General features: G+C 37.8%; 2 protein-coding genes across 4 annotated transcripts in view; both read left to right on the top strand.

The window, feature by feature from the left end:
- Positions 1–3300, top strand: part of l(3)07882 (Nucleolar protein 14 homolog l(3)07882) — a 54675-nt gene extending 51375 nt beyond the window's left edge. For all 3 annotated transcript variants that reach the window (XM_090167818.1, XM_090167819.1, XM_090167820.1), the window contains exon 3: positions 775–3300. In XM_090167818.1, coding sequence (XP_090023944.1) covers positions 818–3256 — 2439 coding nt within the window. In that variant the 5' untranslated portion in view covers positions 775–817 and the 3' untranslated portion in view covers positions 3257–3300. The remainder of the gene's footprint in view (positions 1–774) is intronic.
- A 3452-nt stretch (positions 3301–6752) lies between these two features.
- LOC149949470 (SPRY domain-containing protein 7) lies at positions 6753–12177 on the top strand. The gene is made up of 5 exons (XM_090169235.1): positions 6753–7085; positions 8017–8133; positions 9742–9902; positions 10322–10433; positions 11541–12177. The coding sequence occupies exons 1-5, from the start codon at positions 6977–6979 to the stop codon at positions 11636–11638; spliced, it is 597 nt and encodes a 198-aa protein (XP_090025361.1). The 5' UTR covers positions 6753–6976; the 3' UTR covers positions 11639–12177.
- The last annotated feature ends 7057 nt before the right edge of the window (positions 12178–19234 follow it).

Genomic DNA, 19234 nt, shown 5'->3' with positions numbered 1-19234 from the left:
CTACCATAACGAATTTTTATAGAACCTCATTAGGGGTTGTTCTTATCGTTGAATTTACAAAAAGGGTTCACTCGAAACTGCATCAAACTTTAATGTATCGTCTTAGAGATTATTACTATCGTAACGCAATTTTTGAAATTTGACATTTTTGAACTTTTGTATAAGACTCTATTATAGGAGCTCATTACGGGAATGGAAATAAACATTTAATTAACGGAAAGGGTTTGCTCCAAATTATACGAAAATTTACACAAAGTAACTTGGTATACAGAGAAACATCACCTTTAAATTCAGGTTAGGAGAACACATGATGTATTTTTAAAATACATAAGTATAAGAACTGCAGAAGGTTTATGAACATTTGCTACCATGAAGACGATTTTAATTATAAGGCAAAGTTGAATTTTTTTGCAACAAAGTATCCGAAAAATTATTTTCGTTGAAACCGTTGCTAACGTGACGTAGGATCTTGTTGAACGCTTTTTACGCTTGTTGTAAAGTTTGTAAAATATCGTCTGTTGCGGCGTCTGCAGCTAGCCTTACTCCGTGCTGCGACGTCACGTGACCGTTGAGCTACGGAAAAACCTGCTCTTACAGCCGATGGCTTCGTTGCTCAACGGACGGGCAACGTGACGTCAAAACCGGAAGTCAAAAAATCCGTTCCGTAAAAAACTGCTGACTGTTGAGCTCAGAGCTTAGCTTTTTTAGAGTTACTGAACGAAGCCATACTCTCAAATCGTTACATCTGTTTGATAATTTTGTTTTTTATCTTAGATCGGTCATTGTCACTGACGATTGCAAACGTCACTAACAGAAGATGGCCAAAAATAAGAAGAGAAACAAGGTGGTTAACAAGAAAAAACAACAAATCGCGAACGCCAAGAAGGAGATCAACCCGTTCGAAATCCGAATTAATAAACAAAAATACAATGTACTCGGTCGCAAAACGAAAAATGACCGCGGAATGCCGGGAATATCGCGCAGCAAAGCTCTTAAGAAAAGGAACGACACCTTATTGAACGAATTCAAGACGAACGCGAAGAACAATAGCTACGTGGACCGTAGATTCGGTGAACACGACGCGGACTTGAACCCCGAAGATAAAGCGGTGTTAAGATTCGCGGCCGAACGCAAAAAAAACAAGTCGACCATGTACAACCTGAACGACGAAGAGGAATTGACCCATTTGGGCAGAAGTATCGGCGACATGGATAAATTTGACGAGCCATCTAGCGAGTCCGACGACGAGGAGAGGCTGACGGGCGACGTTGTTAAGAAGGCTCACTTTGGCGGGTTTCTCACGAAGAAGGATTCGGAGGAATCCGAGAAATCTCACAAAGCCATCATGGAGGAAATAATCGCCGACCGAATTATGAGGAAGCAAGAACGTCAGAGAGAAAAAGAGACTAATCTGGACTTGACGGATAAATTGGATGGAGAATGGAAGGACGTGCAGAAGCTAATGCTTAATTTGAAGCAAGCGAAAATGGATGAGACTGTCCACAAAGAAACTAGAGACGATTACGATATTAAAGTTCAGGAGCTTAAATTTGAATCTAAAGGGAAGGCTACGGACAAATTAAAAACGGCTGAAGAAATCGCCTTCGATGAAAAACAGAAATTGGAACGACTTGAAATGGACAGAATTAGGAGGATGAACGGCAATACGGAAGGGGAATTGGTACAATGGAACAGAAAACACTTATCGGCGGATGGACTGGATGATGATTACGATACGCTAATTGATGTGCACGAACGAGAAGACTCGGAACACGAAATTCCTCGCAAAAAACGTCTCCAAGAACCATCCGTTGATCACGGTAGTGACGATGAGCAAAATGACGCTGATAACTCTAATGACGTTGGGGAGTCTGAAGAGGAGAGTTCTGGTGATGAAAGTGAAGACAGCTACGCAGACATCTTGTCCGACAATGAAACTGCTGACAATCAAGGAATAACTAAAGTTATTAAAACGAAATCTTCGGCTAATGGAAAGTCTATCGCTAAAATCGATTCAATTCCTTTCATCCTGGAATGCCCACCTTCTTTCCAGGACTTCTTTGAGTTGGTGTCCGGTCATACCGCGCTTGAAATCAATGTCATCGTGGAACGAATTATCAAATGTAATCATCCTAGCTTGGGTTCGGAAAATAAAGATAAAATGGAGAACTTCTTAACGATAATCTTACAATACATTGATGAAATATGTTCCTCCGAAAACACCGATTTTACGTTGCTGGACCATTTAATAGTTCATTTTAAAACGTTACTCGATTTTGACCCTCGTTCCACGTCGAAGCTGTTGTTAGCCGTAATTACAGAGAAGCGGGAAGAGTTTTTATCGAGTACGAAAAGCAAGCAGAAACCTTTTCCCGACTTAAGCACGTTGATTTTTCTTAAACTTGTATCAGTTTTATATCCGACATCCGATTTTCATCATCCAATAGTCACCCCAACGGCAGTGTTCATGGGTGAAATTTTGACATATTGTAAAGTAGTTACTTACAATGACTTGATTCGTGGTTTGTTCGTTTCTTCGCTGTATTACGAATTCGTTGCTAATTCGAAGCGTTTAGTACCGGAAGCAATTAATTTTCTTAACTATATTCTGACACTTATATCTAATCATGGGAGTGAAACCACACCGAAACTTAGTTTAAATTCAAAGTTACCAGAATTTAGGGAACATGTAAAATTATCGATTAAATTGGTTCAATCAGCCGGCGTCAGCGTGTCTGACAATCTTCTAGGACAATTAATATCCGCTGTTCTCTCCTTACTAGAAAAGTTTTCCGTCCTCTACCAAAATGTTCCCTCTTTCTTGGAGATATTTTATAATCCCAAAACTACCTTATCCGGTCTTCAAACTAGTAACTTCAATTCTGCATTAGTTTCGAAGGTAGATTCATTGAAGAGTGCTTTAAGTAGAGCAAATTCAAAGTCCTTCTTGGTAAAGGAGAACCGTAGACCACCGACACTGAAGTTGTTCGAACCTAAGATTCAAGATAACTTCGACGGCAAGAAACAACATCACGGAAACAAGAAGAAACTGGAGCAACAGAAACTCGTACACAAATATAAGAAGGAAATGAAAGGAGCCATGCGAGAAGTCCGGCGGGACAACCAATTCATCGCCACAACGAAACTGAATGAGCAACTCGCCAAAGATTCCGATAGAAAACTGAAGTTGAGGAGGTTGTATCATGATCTGGCCTCCCAAGAAGGCGAATTTAAAAAATATAAAAAGATAAAATAAAATGTAAAATTATAATTGAAATAATAAAATACATTATTTTATGATTTGTTTTCTTGGGGTTAAAGCATTACTCAGAAATCCATATCTCTACTTGGAATGCTTATCCTGCCGTTTCGTATGGTAAGATCACTCTGACGGCTTTGGCCCCTCCTACGAGAGAAAAAATGCCCTCTGCGCGCGCTCCCCTGTCACGCTGTTTGTTAAGTTAACCATGGATTAATTAACTAAGGGATGTTCCACCGCCGTAGAAAACTCGCCAAATCGAGCGTTAGCCACTGTTCCGAAATCATTTTAGCCGCGCATGCGCAAATCACCAGTTTACCGATACAACCGGATACAATTAATGATTTTTTCCCGCGTAGAACATGTTTGAAAAACCGCCCGTCCGCGTGTGTTTGTTTCGGTAAAAATTAAATTTCCACTATTGGCACTTCGCTGATAGGTGGCGTTCGGAACAGGCAACTTTGATATTTTTGAGCCCGTGGAACATCCCTTAGTTAATTAATCCATGAGTTGACGTCAAAAAAACCGTCAGCCACATCGAGACGAAAGTCTGCCGCGATAAGCATTCCTAGTAGAGGTATGGATTCCTGCGTAAATGTATTAATTTCAACCATGATTAACGAACTGCACTAACAATGTAAGTAGTCTAGTCTCAGTCCCTAAGATGGGAGTGGTTAGGGCCGCGTTCAGTGACGCTCAACGGAGGGGAAATTGTTAAAGGGGCTCCAAAGTTCGGTGGCAAAATGTGTGTAAAGTCAGTAAAGTGCGAAATTTACGGTTGACTCTGCCCGCCTTTGCCAAGGCCGAGTAAGGGGTTGGGGGGAAGGAAAAGCATGCTCAATTTTCTTTTTTTTTTTGCCACCGAGCTTTGGAGCCCCTTTAATTAACCGTTGATCTCCGTTTGCAATCGTGACGCCACGTCTGTTGAACGCTTTTTTACGATTGTTGTAAATTTTATAAAATATCGTCTGTCGTGTCGTCTGCAACTAGCCTTCCCACGTGCTGTGACGTCAATCCCGGAAGTGAAAAACGTCGTACAGTAGGGAATGCACATTCAACGGTCCAACCGTTTGCTGTTACTGAACGCGGCTATGACCTTGGTCACGTGCCGCTGTTCGAAAATTGTACCAAAGGGCAACATTTTGAAACTAGCTTTCAGTGCCAAGGCTTAGCGTGAAATTTAGTTTCTAAAATTTTAATACATCTTTTTGATTGAATAAAAATAGGTAAGAGTATTAATAATAAATTAATTTGCATATGATTATCAAGTCATTTTGTTAAAGTAGAAATATTTTTTCTAAGAATCACCAGTCATTTTCTTTGCCGGTTTAATCAAGGATAATGTATCCTTGGTTAAATCGCGCAAATCGTTTTGTAGATCTACAACCGCCTGTCTCCTGATTGGCTTAAGTTGATTACGTAAAACACAGAAATGCACTGTCCATCTTAGCCCCAGATTGTAGAAAGGAGTATGATATAACCAGAAATACATGTATTTATGATATAACGTAATTCGATATTCATGGTTGAAATGAATACCTTCATGATAATAGCGTTTTCAGTTTAGATAGAGTTTTTGACGCCCTCTCTCGCTCCCTCCTTTTACTTCGCGACCAGCTCTCATTAAAAAATAAACCGTCTGACACACTTTTGGGTCTTATGTCGCTTTAGCCTTTACCTATCCATAGTTAAATTAAAAATTAACAATTTAGATTTTAATGAAAGGACAACGTATATATTTTAAACCCCTCTGCCCCAAATTGTACGTAAATTCTATCCATGCAAGTCAGCGGCGTTTGACGTCATTATTTCTGATGGTCTTGGACCCAGCGCCGTCAGATTTTAAAACGGAAATTATGGTATCGACGATAAAAAGTTATTATACGTATTTAGATAGTTTGGCGGGAATTTCAAAATTAAAAGTATTTCCCTATGAGAAAAACTATATTTTAACATATTGTATTGTATCTATAGCCGCTTCAATAAAACATCTTTAAGGAAATCGCCAAGAAGTAATATTTCCGAGAGACCGGACTTGCATGGTACTGATTATATACTGCTTGTTGAAATAATGGAAACTTTTCACCTGTACAGTATACAACAAGTGTTTCCTTTTAACCAGAACTCTGCGTTACAGATAAATTAACTGACAAAATTTCGATTAATCGTAACATAATTACTCATAAGTATGCCTCTGTATAACATTTCCATTAAAAAAATTCAATGAGACCTTTTTCACGCGGAACATACATTAAGCGGACCCAAAAATGCAAAAATGCTTATAATCCTTGCGCTATTGAAAAGGTTACCATGGAAATGAAATCATTTGATCGCGAGGCACGAGCTTAACTTGACATGGGCAAAGCCCAGTGGCGGCTTAAGAAGGCTGGGTCCCCGGGGCGGCGGCAGTGTTTTGTGACACCCCCCAGGACCGTGCAGAAGTTTTCACGTCTTCTTCAAGTTTAATCGTTCTGATTTGCACCCCCCCCCCTCGAGCTTCTCCGATGGCACCCCCTGCTGCCCTGGTACCCTGGGCGGACCGCCCCCCCTTAGGCCGCCACTGGCAAAGACGCGCGAGGAATTATCACTCACTAACTTCCGTTTCCAATCAGTAAAGTTGATGACGCGTATTTCGTCACGGAATTGTAAGTGACGTAATTTACGTCATATTCCGTGAACAAGGTTTCATTAACGAAAATACGTTTATGGCATACTTATGAGTGATTATGTTACATATGATATTTTCCATGGATAAACCACGATTTAACATGCAAAAAATAATTTATATTTTCGGATAATTGTAGGTTATGGATAAAAATAAAATAAGTGGTTAATTTTTATCCAAACGTCGAGCTCTACTTTTAACCAGGAAGCCTTAAGACTTAGCAAAAACACGAATTTCTGTTTGCAGATAAAAAGTTTCCATTATTTCAACAAGCAATATATAACCAGTAACATCTAGGACTAATTAATAAGTCCAGGGTAACATGCAGGTCCTGTCTCTCAGAAATATATCTTCTTGGCGATTTCTTTGAAGTGGTTTTATTGAAGCGTCTATTAGACGTGCTGTTTTCCCAACTCTACTTGGTTTTACTGAAAATGACTAGCAAATATGCATAAAATTTTTTAAAAACAATGAAAAAATTCTCTGGTGTTTTTGGTTTAGCTAAAGCTTAAAAAGAAAAAATTATTTTTTCGGGTTCCTTCGGGTTTTTTCTTTTGTAACCCCACAAAATATTTTCCTTCGCCGCCCCTGAGTATTCCTGATTTGTAAAAAGGTTGATTTTTTAAATTTTATTTTTCAAGTTGAGACTTTTTTAAACTCATGTAGCTAAGTAAAAAAAAATATGATCAGTTTATATTTTTTTCAAAAAAGCTTATTTCCAAGACAGGATACCAGTCATTATCTGACAATGACCACTCTTAAGAAGTTAAGAAGAAGTTTGCAGAACATTAAGCAGTCAGTCAGTCAGTCAGTTAGTTAATCTGTTTATGTTTGTAGGGTTATGCATCGTGTAATTTTTGAGTAGGCTACGTCGTAAATTTCTTTCAATTGTGAAATTGTATGTGTTTCCTTATTATGAAGTCTTTAGTTGACCCAATGTTATGCGTATTTTTCTAATATTAAAAAATATACTTGGGCCCATCTGTTTGTGCCATAAGCCTTATTAGTAATTACAAAAGTAATTTTTGAATTTGATCATTTTATACCACATAATGACTTGTATGGGCTGCTTCAGAAGGTGCTTTGAAATTAGGGGTTTTGGTGTTGGATATACTAATCTGAAAGATCAACCTGCAATAGTTTTGGACACACGCCATATGGGTAAGAATTGAAATCCCTTATGTAGGTGTATTTATTATTTCGGAAAGTGCCTGTGATAAGAAATTGTCGTTCTTCAAAAAATAACCTGATTGAGTGAGGTACTGATTGACAATTCATGTGAAAACACATTTAGGTCTTTGCAAAAGCAACACAGTAGTACCTTATGCTAGTAGCTGCAATTGAGACGGAAAATCTCCATGACAATCTCCTTTATTGTTTTTCATATTAGATAATATTCAGATTTAGCATACCAAAAGAATTAACTTATTAGTTTTAATATTTATCTTAGTGCATTGTATCCTATTTGATGAGCTTCTATAAAAGTAATATTGTCGTATATCTGAAGACATGTTGTGTCCCTAATTCATTTACTAGAAGTCATAAAAGGTGAAATGGTAGACATTTTTATAGAAGTTATGGTTATTTATCTGAGGGCTGTAAGCTGACATTTTTGCCTCTAGTTTAACTACAAAACTAGAGATCCTCTATACAAATGACAGAAGTAATTATAAATACTCATTGTCAGCTTTAAACATACATAATTTAAAAAAAAAATTATTTTAATTTAAGAGTGGATAGGGCTTCAAATGTTTAACTTTTTTTAATTAAACCTATATTTTTTAGATAAATTGTTTTGGGGGTTCACTAATTGGCATTGTAAAAAATACAAGATTTATTATGTTTGGGGTGGTGTTATTGAAAATGTGTCACAACCTTTTATTGTCAGAAGCGGAGGAAATTAGAAGTGGTACAGAGGGGGTAGAAGTCTGGAACAGGATTTTATATAACTTCCCAACAATTTCTGGCCACTTTGATTGGCCCTTTAAGATTATTCTTATCATGTTTCCCTGTAGTAAACACTTTATTAATTATTATTCTTAAAAGTTTTATAGTTGGTTCTATGTGCTTACATATTATTTTGATTTCATAGGGCAAGATGTTGTTATTGTTAAAAGTGGTCACAGGATATGCGGAACAGGTGCTGCATTAGCTAGTGCTCCAATTGTTCAAAATAAAGCTTACTTCGAGGTTAAAGTTCAACAAACAGGTAAGCCAAAGTGGAACACTTAGTTCTTAAGAGTTATAGATTTTATGAAATATTCAAATAGTGAGTAATCACCTTCATAATCTGAAGGCATTAAATAATTCTAACCCCTAATTAACATATAATTAAGCTGTTCCACAGAGGGGCACCAAAATGATAATAATAATCAGCTAGGCTAATACCCAAGGCACCACCTCAGGCCCAAGTCATCAAGTGACTTTTAATACCTTTAAAGGGCAACGCAAGTGACCATGCAGGGGGTAAATTATCTTATAGATAAAAAGAACGACTGCGCATGCGCCATCTGCCATAGCCTTTCCCTCTGTAAAAAAAGCAGAACCATATTTGCCGAATTTATTTTGTATAAATGCGCCTCTCGCTGTTTTTACGCAAAATCCATGCATTCTTTAGTCGCGAAAATGGCCGAGGAAAGTGAAGTCTCCGTGCGTACCGAAAAATCGTATCCTAAACTTCTACAAAATAAATGTAATAAAAAAAAAATATTCTGTCGGGGTATAATGATAGGGAAATTGTTAAGGGAGATACGATATAGGAGTGTGTGTGGTGTTGAATTTTCTTAATCCAATGTGAGGCTAGCGGCAGAGATTTACCGCGTCCAAGGCCTAATGTTTCAACTTCCATTATTAAAAATATTCAATTCACAAATAATTTTATTCCAAAACATTGTTAAATCGAAAATATCAAAGTCCAACTCTCGGAAACTAACCCAGTTCTTTTCTCCATAGTAAGTAAATTAAGCTAGGCCTAAATTCTTGGGTTCGTTGATTGCGAGCTAACTCAGCGAAGAAAATCGAAAAATTCGTGATGAGAGCGAAATTGCGCCACTTGGCTACACCAAGGAGAATAAGGCTTTCGCGCTGTATAAAATCATCCTTGGAAAACCTACTTACGGCTTGTTGAAGAAAACATAGTTCCCCCCCCCCCCCTGCATGACCACTTGTGTTGCCCTTTAAACAGGTGGTCTGGTCATATTTAAGAAAAACAAACTCAAATTAACCATTAATAATAGAACATTGATTTATTTTTACTCAATGCTTTTAAGTTCTTAAGATCCCACTTTACTCGCAACTGAGACTGCCGCTTTCTGCGAGGAACCTCCTAATTTATAAGCCTTTTGTGGGAGGATAATACACAATTTAGTGTAAACCTATAGAGGGAAGGCCTAGCAAAGTAGTATTTGTTTCGGTTGCCTGCTTCTAAATATTTTAGTATGAAGTACCTTTGGCACATATGCGTTCTTTGTAAACATTAAGGGGAATTTTAAAATTTAAAAAAGTGATATTGTTCATCAAATTTCATTTGCTTATTTTTCTTAATGCCCACTAGCTTTCGAATGTTTTCGAGAAATGGATAATGAATTATTCAAAAGAAAAGTCAAAGGTTGGCAAAGGTAGATGGGGTCTTAAAGCTTCGGAATTAATGGGTAACTTATTTTAATTTCCCAAATAAGGCCTAGTGATGTCACTAATGGTTGGTTTCTGTATTCGTACTATTTACAAATTACAAGGAATGCCAATGTTACAATAAGTATCCATATCATGGTATGATTCAGCATGAAATATTACATTGTGTAAAAAATTGTAATTTTAGGAATTTGGGGTTTGGGCCTGGCCACGTTGAAAGTTGACTTGGATAGAGCACCTTTGGGTCGTGATTCCGAATCTTGGGTGTTAAGGAGTGATGGAACTTTAGTTCATAAAGATGAAGTTGTGCACAAGATTAATGATATGCCCCAAGAAGGAGATGTTATAGTAAGTATACAAAAGATGGTATAGTTTTAATTGAAAAATTTAGATGGACAAATTTATTCATAAGATTGATAAATAATTAATAATAATAATTAATAATAAAAGCTTTTTATTCAGATATCCTTTTCACTATTCTTCAAAACTTTTTTATTTAAAACCTTGGCTATTGTTTCGTTGTTTTAATTGGTATCGCCATCTGTGTGTTGCCAATGCCAGTTTGGAGAAAAAATTAGATTTTCAGAATTTTAAAAAATTCGGATAGGATTTACTTATATAAAAAAAAAGTTCTATGAAAGAAAATATAAAATTATTTACTTTTTTTGTGGAGAGTAAATTCTTTAATCACAGAAAATGACACTACTGTTTGAATTATTTCTCTTCTGCAGTAATTCTATACTAATAAAACTTTGCTTTTTCTTTAGGGCGTCACATTTGACCATGTTGAACTAAAATTTTACCTTAATGGAAAAGATCTTCAGTGTCCAATCACAAATGTCACGTGTAAAGGTGGAGATCTATATCCTGTTTTATATGGTAAGTTTCCTAGACCCATTTGTTAGAGTATAGAAATTAAGTTTTATTTTGAACTTGAAACTTCCATACGCAAGAATACCTAATGCAACATGGAATTTTCTGTGCCATCGTGCAGACCTTTTGAGACTTATACGGCTTCTGAGTCTCTCAGAATGAGTTAAGTTTGGCTAAAACTGGTAGGTTATGTACCTTATTTAACCTAATGACCAATTTTTTGCAGAAAAATTTTAATTTATTCAATTTGGTGAAAAACTAATTAGGGTTTCTTAACATTCATTTTCCGAGCTTACATTTATTTTTTATTGGTTACAGCCAACAGCTGTACAAATCTCTACTCGTTCAAAAAACCTTTGTATCAGAATTATGGATTCCTATTATAGCTTAAGAAATCTTCCAAATGTTATTGATAGATCTTTTTGAAACTATTAACTCAAAAATCAAAGTATCAAAAGATAATTATGTTCTAAAATTGGCCTCATTTTAAACTTCTATACAATTTAGGGATTGTATGAGACACTGAAAGTCGGTGATCTCCGGATTTTTACAGTGGTCTTGGTGGTCAATTTTAGAGTCGGGTTTAATCCTATTATTAGAAATAAAAAGAGAATGCCAAAAAAATTGTCGCACTCTTTTCAGTAGTTGCTGTTATTCAATGTCTGAGTATCCCCGTTAGATATTTAATAAAATGTTTTGAAGTTAAAAATATTTAAGTAGTCTTAATATCCTTAAAATATAATTTATTTTCCCTTTTAAAAAATATTTTTTTTTGGGAATTTTATTTCCCAACCCAAACTAAATCTGACAGATGGTTTGCACTGGCTTTGCTGCCAAAATCTTTATTTTTAATGTTGTACAGGATCAGTTCTTCGTGAATAAAGTTTACTAGCTTATTTTAAAGTCGACAGAGCATTTTTTAATTTTTACCTGCTTAAGAAGTTTCAAACTTAAGAAGCAATATAATAATTGCCCAATCGAACTTAACAGATCCACGAAGATAAAAAACCATTAACCTTTTTAAAATGTCATCTTTGAAGAAATCCTGCTAGTTTTAGATCTCTTGCCAATACATTTTAATAACAAACCAAATTGCGTTACAATCTTTTGCAGTTGATGATGGAGCAATACTTGATGCAGCCTTTACAACATTTCAACAACAACCTCCAAATGGATATGATCGCATAATGTTGGAGCAGTCATTGTTGTAGAAATTTGCTGGAAAAGAACTTTCCAGTTATGCATTTGGCTATGGCCTTCAGATTTAACTGATATGTACCAGTACAAATAAGGTTCATTAACCTGCTGTTAACTATCTTCCTCTGCTGCTACTGACGTAAGATTTAAGATCTATCTTACCAACCAATTTCCAATTGAATAAGATACTGCAACATTATTACCTAATGAATGAGGAAAAATAAAAATTGATAAATTTTAAAAAATGTAATGAAAAACAAAATAAAACTAACAAAAATGAGTTCCATGGTGTCTGCATATATCAGTGATCAATCTCAAAGTTGGGAGACTGTCAGTTACCAATATGTGCTAGCTCAATGAGTTACCAGTGTTTGTTGAATCAACGTTAGTCTTAGAGAATTTTACTTCTATGTATTCTATTTATTTTATAATTCCAACCACCTTTTATTACCATAGTTAAATAGAAATGATTTTAATTAAATATTTAAATTATCTGAAATTTAAATGAAATATTCTAGTACTGAAGCAATTTCTGTAAACTAAAAAAAATTTATAAAATTTTAAAGCCAAATCAAAAAAATTCTGCAACTCGTTGAATGTCGTGCTTTTCTTGGAGCTCTACCTTTCATAAAACAGGATAAAGATGCCTTAGGGGTCAAAGATATTATAGGCATTGTACCGTATATTTGAAACAACTCAGTAGCATTTATCCAATTCCTGCCGGAGTTCTAAAAAAATTATCTCTTTAATTATCGTGGTAACAAACTATAGATATTGCCCTACAGGAAATGATGGAGCCCTATTTTCTTGCTGGAAGTGGGTAAGCACTTGGTTACAAGACCTCAATCAGAGAGCTCTCTGAATTCCAATCTAGTCATTAATTCAGGTGGTTGGGTTATACTGTGTAGGAGGGCCAGCCCTTCATGCCACGCGAGCCAATTACTTTTTCTTAAGTTTGTAATTAGTTGGTTTTTAGTAATCTAGTTGGTGTAAAGTTTTTTTTGAAATACAGTCTTAGTTTATATTTAGTTTGTATTTGTCTCAAATACAAACTTAAAACCAAGTTCCTAGACAAACTTATTTTTTTTGGTAAGGGCAATATCACAAGTTTAAAAATGTATAATATTATAATGTAAAAGAATTTACACAAATTGGAAGCATTTAATGATATAAAATAGCACATACAAAATAAAACTTAAGTTTATGATTTAACGAGAAATAGCTAGCAAGAAAGATAAATTTAGGGATGGCCAATATGGCAATTTTAACCGATTCAGATTTTTAACGAAATTTACTGTGTTTACCCAATTTTTGTTCAAATTTATAAGGTTTACCCAATTTCATCGAAATTTAATAACATTTATCTAATTTTTAACAAACTTTATTAGGTTAACCCAATTTTAGTCTATTTCTAACAATTTCATTTGACATAACCCAATTTAACTTAAAATTATCTCAATATTACTTTATTCGTGTTATTTATTGAAATTTTATCAAAATTTACCCAAATTTGGTAAAACTTTACCAAAAATTGATAAAATTTCCCCCAAAATAGGTCAAATTTATCATATTGGGTAAGTTTTGAAAATTATAATTTTTTTAAATTTTTGAAGAATTTTCACGGTTACTTGTAGGTAGGTAACTTGAGTGTTAAACCTAGAAAATCGCATACTTTTTTAAATGGAGATTTTTTGGTTTTGAGTGGTCAAAAACATTTTCGGTTGCCATGGGAAAACTAAAGCCCATTGCAATTTTTAACTTAGGGCATTTTCATACTACCACAGAGGTTCAACAAAATCGGTGATAACCACCACGGGTAGTCTCCTTGTCAGTGCCACCTAGGAGCAACAAACACAGCACCCCACACATGGAGAATGTAACCTGTCAAAAGTAGTTATTTTCTTGTGTATGATTTTAATTGGCTAGACGCTTTCCATAAAACGTGCAGCGTAAAGGCTTCTCCAATGAAATTTGTACACAAAACTGTGTAAGCTTGTTTAAGGCTAGCTGCGTTCTTCTTGTGTTTGTTGCTCGTGGGTGCCACAGGCTGGAATCAAAGCCAGATCCTATTGCTGGGATTTTAATATCTTTGGTAATTATAATAAAATCTAATTTGATTTAAAAGAATCAGCCTAGTAACTTATTATTATTATTATTAATGAAGGGGTGCACGTCGACCAGAGGTCCATTGTGCAAACCCGAACCTTAAGACCTAAAAAGTCCAATATCCGACACAAAACGGAGAATCCTCTTGGCCGGCATATAATAGAAATCAGAAGTTTCCAGTTGATGCATACCAAGATGCTCGAATCTTTGGGCCGCGTAGTAATCGCACCTACAAAGCACATAAGAGGCGGTTTCCTCCTCAGCCTGACATGCCCTACAGATTGGATCATCACTGATTCCAATCAGGTAAAGATGTCTGTTAAGGAGACAATGACCTGTAAGTAGGCCAACGACCAACCTGATATTAGATTTGGAAAGCGAGAGCAACTCCTTAGCTCTCTGCCTAGAGGGGCCCGAGATAACTTCTTTAGCCTGCCTTTGGCCATCCATCTCAAGCCAAAGCTTGAGTTGACGGTCAGTCATGGAGTTAGAGCTAAGGCCGCAAACTATGCTAGAGGGGATTGGAACGGCAGGTTCAGGACCAAAGAACCTCAGCCCCCTTCTTGGCTAAGACATCGGCCCTCTCATTACCATAGTACCCCCGATGGCCAGGAACCCAATAGAACTGAACTTAACCCTTACCAAAAAATAAGTGGTCTATTTAAGTTGGTTTTAAGTTTGTATTTGAGACAAATACCAACTAAATACCAACTAAAAACCTACTTAAAAACAACTTAACACCAACTTAAAACCAACTAAAAACTTACTTAAAATGTTACTTAATAAAGACCACTTAAAGCCAACTTAAAACTTACTGAAAATGTTACTTAATAAAGACCACTTATCAGAATTGAAGAACCAACTTATAACCAACTTAAAAAATAATATGTAATTTTCTGACCACTAAAAGCCAACTAAATACCAACTTAAAGAAAAAGGCATTTTCCCACCAACTTAAAACCCACTTATTACCAACCTAACTAGTTTACTGAAATATGCTGACCACTTAAAACCAACTTAATATCAACTTAAATGTGAATACCAACTAAAAACAAACTTATTTTTTGGTAAGGGAATTGTTGGTGCCTAGCTCCGAGAGGAGGTTCAAACAGCTATAAACCAGTTTTGAAGAGACGTGAAACTGGTTAAGAGCCTTGACGGCTGCTTGACTATCCGAATAAATTTGGATAACCTTGCCATGAAGCTTCTTTTTAAGACAAAAGTCAACACAGAAGCAGATATAGCGGCAATTTCCGCCTGAAAAACACTAGCACCCTTACCAAAAAATAATTTGGTTTTTAGTTGGTATTTAGTTGGTATTCATGTTTAAGTTGATATTTAGTTGGTTTTAAGTGGTCAGCATATTTCAGTAAACTAGTTAAGTTGGTAATAATTTGGTTTTAAGTTGGTGGGAAAATGCCTTTTTCTTTAAGTTGGTATTTAGTTGGTTTTAAGTTGGTGGGAAAATGCCTTTTTCTTTAAGTTGGTATTTAGTTGGTTTTTAGTGGTCAGAAAATTACATATTCTTTTTCAAGTAAGTTTTAAGTTGGCTTTAAGTGGTCTTTATTAAGTAACATTTTAAGTAAGTTTTTAGTTGGTTTTAAGTTGGTGTTAAGTTGTTTTTAAGTAGGTTTTTAGTTGGTATTTGTCTCAAATACCAACTTAAAATCAACTTAAATAGTTTTTAGACCACTTATTTTTTGGTAAGGGCATAGACAACAAGGCTTTCAAAGAAGCCGAGATTGCTAGTAAGACAAAAAAAACCCCTAACCAGAGCCAGAGCGGGTCTTAGACCCATCGGTAAACCAGACGATTTCTCCTCTGGCCCCGAGGGTACTATGATTGGCCCACTCTGTACGGCTCGGAAAATAAGTATTGAAAGACTAAAATGTAGCTTCGTAGTCATCAAATAAGAACCCATTAGATAGACAGGTAACTGACGTGTAATTTCCCAAAAGATCTTGGTGTGGCTGTTATGCCAAGTATTCGCCTTCCATCAACCATTCTGGTTGAGCCTATAGGCTCCCATAGCAGCAGCTTCCTCTATGAAAAGATGAAGAGAAAGAATGTTCAGGAGAATTTCTAGAGAAGCACTTGGGGCTGTTCTCATAACTCCTGTGATGCTGACACAAGCCAGCCTTTGAAGGGTGCGCAGATCGCTCTGCATAGGCTTAATACAGACTCTTGGCCACCAGACCACCGCAGCATAAGAGAGCAATGGCCTGATGATCATGTTGTACAGCCAGAAGACCACTTTAGGGCTAAGCCCCCCTGACCTGCTAACTGCACTTCTGGTCCTCCAAAGTTACATCTTAGCCGTCTTAACTATAGAGTCAAGGTGAGGCTTCCACATTAGTTTGTTGTCGAGAATAACACCAAGGTACTTCATCTCCGTGCTTTCGCTCAAAATAGTCCCAAATAAGGAGATATCATTAAAAGAGTTTTGCAACCTTTTACGAGTAAAGGAACAAATACCGTTTTATTAGGATTGACCGTAAGACCAAGTTCCCTGCACCAGTTTTCCACTGATGCAAGAGCCCTTCTTACTAAATCGCTAGTGTTGGGGAACTTTCCCGTAAAGATGATGGCGATATCGTCGGCATACCTAAGCAGCGGCACCCATCCCTGTCTAGCCTCACCAAAAGTTCATCCACAACCAGGCACCACAGCAGAGGTGATAGAACCCCACCTTGCAGGCAACCACGGCTGGTGGTGACCATAAGGGATTCACCGAGCAGGGAGGATACCACCACACGATTCGTCAGCATAGCTTTGATCCAGAGACAAAAAGTGTCATTGATGCCAAAGCGTTTTGCAGCCTTCATGATGACTGCGCTGGACACCTTATCAAAAGCGCCCTCAATATCAAGGAACACTGCTAAAGCTATTTCCTTAAAGTTAATAGCCCTTTCAATGCAATTAGTTATGCCATGAAGGGCAGTCTCAGTAGATTTGCCTTTTTGGTAGGCATACTGAGCCGTCGAGAGAGGTATATGAGAAATAACCTCTCCCCTAATATAGTTGTCTACCAATTTCTCCAAAATCTTTAGAAAAAATGAAGTCAAACTGATTGGCCTAAAGGCCTTAGCCTTGAGATAGTTAGATTTCCCTGGCTTCGGAATAAAAATAACCCTAGAGAGTTTCCAGGTGCTAGGAATATATCCAAGGGCAATACAGGTCCTATAGATTGTACTCAACATTGGGCAGATAATATCAATGCCCTCCTGCAACAGAATGGGAATTATCCCATCCGGTCCCGGAGACTTATAGGGCTCAAAAGACTTTATTGCCCAAATAAGTCTCGAGTGCGTGACAATTTTATTCGCCACCACCCAGGAAGAGGGTCAGAATCAGTACTGTTCGTAATTCTGGAATCAGGGAAGTGTACATCTAACATATGAGTTAGTCTCCTTACCCGACAAAGAATGACTGCCATCTTTCAACTTAATAGCATCAAGATGTTTAGTCTTGTCGTTGGCCATAATTTTCATTAACTTTGCCGTACTGGGAATATCAGAGATATTCTCACAGAAATTCCTCCACGAGTCCCTCTTGGCATTGCGGATGGCCTTATGGTACGCAGTGAGGGTTTGCTTGTAGGCAACCCAGTCACCCGACCTCTTAGCTTTGTTGAAAAGCCTCCTGGACTCTTTGTAAAGCCTGCCAATCTCATGGCTCCACCAAGGAACTAGCCTTGGCTGGTTGGCAGACTTCACCGGACAGTTACGGTGGTAGGAGTCGATAATGGCATGTTGCATGCGATCAACAGCCAAATCAAAATCCAGCACCGATGACAGCCTAGGCTTATCATCCTTCAGATGAAAATTTAAATCATCCCTAAAACCAGGCCAATTGGTTCGCCTGGGATTGCGAAGTTCAGTATAAACCTGAACCACTTTCATCCTGACGTTATAGCAAATGTGTCTGTGATCCGACAGTGATGGTTCACTGGACACAGGCCAGTCATTAATTAGAGCTGTGACATTTTCGGTGCGCAGCGTGAGATCAATGACATCACTTCTGTTACGAGTAACAAGTTGGTTCATTGTTTTTATTGAGAATATGAAGTTTCGTACTGACCACGTATTCCATTAGCTTATCACCACGATCGTTGCAGTTGCTGCTGCCCCAGATAACATGTTGAGCGTTCGCATCACAACCTATGATAAGTTTCTTTAGCGACCCCTCTCAGTGGTTGACCAGATTGGCCACCTGTGATGGTGGGGGCAGAGCATCATCGTAAGGAAAGTAAGCAGATGCCAGCGTGAGTTCATCGTTCCCATAAGCGGAAGGGGAAATGATTTTAACCACGGCAGTGCCCCTAGAGTGATAGATTGAGAGCGGAAGGGCATGAATGTCCTTGCGTACCAATATACAAGCTCTAGGTGAAACGGAATTAAGGTCATAATAGACATTACCTCGGCTGCCCCATGGCAAAACCTTATAACCAACAAATTTTTGAAAAATTAGATTTTTACGCATCCTTCGTCCAGACGTTCCTTGTACTGAGAGCGACCTTAAAAGGTTTCGGCAGGTCACTGGCTTTTATTACCAAAAGCTTTGTTCCCTGGAGAACCTGTTCGTTGGGGTCGAACTCCTGGCTTAACCATTTACCTGTGAAGGTAAACCAGGGCACCTGCTTTCAGCTGGAATTGCAGAAATTGAGGAAGAGGGTTACCCGAAGCTATCCCGTCTATCCTCTACAGAACTCCACGCTGGATGGTGCCCATTTCTGCCTCGGTTAAGCCGTTCGAGGGAAAGCCTTCTTTAATGATGGCCATCCACATCGAACCCACAGCTTCACTGAAGGTCAGTGGTTTGGACTTCTTGGCAGCCTGTTGTTGAGAGCTTGGAGAGTCTTGATCTGACTCCCTTGTTCTCTTGTTAGAAGAGGAGTTACCCTTTGGAGAGTCGTCTGCCACCTTGTTTGTATTACGACGCTTGTTCCTCTTGCGAGTAAGAGCATTTGAAGCACTTACCTTGCTTCCCTCCGTTGGGGTACTGTCTTTGGTAGACTCCGGCTTCTCATGCTGACCCTAGCACCATGGGCTCGGTATCTTCCAAGACAGACCCACGACCTGAACTTGTGGAAGGGAGGGTAGTATCCTGAGATACACCCTTGCCCGATGGTTTTTTGTTTTTGGAATTCATAAAGATCCCACGAGAAAAGAGGAAAGTAGAAGGTCACCACCCTTAATCCTCTGTCCGGGCGGAAGGCTAAAATACAACGGGGTGTCGCCTGGTTCCCCGAGGGGATCGTTCACGATACCGTATTTTCGCTTCCCCGGTACCACTCAGCCCTCAGCACGATACCTCACACCTTAACTTAAGGAAGAAGCAGAGCCTTAGTTGGCCAGCATGAAGGGTTGCCCCTCCTTCTGTTACTCCCTTCCACCACGAAGAGGTACAAGGTTGCAGTTTATGAAAGGGAGCCTAGTAACTTACCGGAAGGAAAGCTCAGCGCAACGTTGAGATTTAGACAGCAATGACCAAGATTGTACATA

The sequence above is a fragment of the Leiobunum rupestre genome, chromosome 3 (genome assembly GCF_980474605.1).
Source record: "Leiobunum rupestre chromosome 3, qqLeiRupe1.1.hap1, whole genome shotgun sequence".
Lineage (NCBI taxonomy): Eukaryota > Metazoa > Arthropoda > Arachnida > Opiliones > Sclerosomatidae > Leiobunum > Leiobunum rupestre.
Note: the sequence above shows the minus strand (reverse complement) of the source record. Positions and strands in the feature narration are given on the sequence as shown.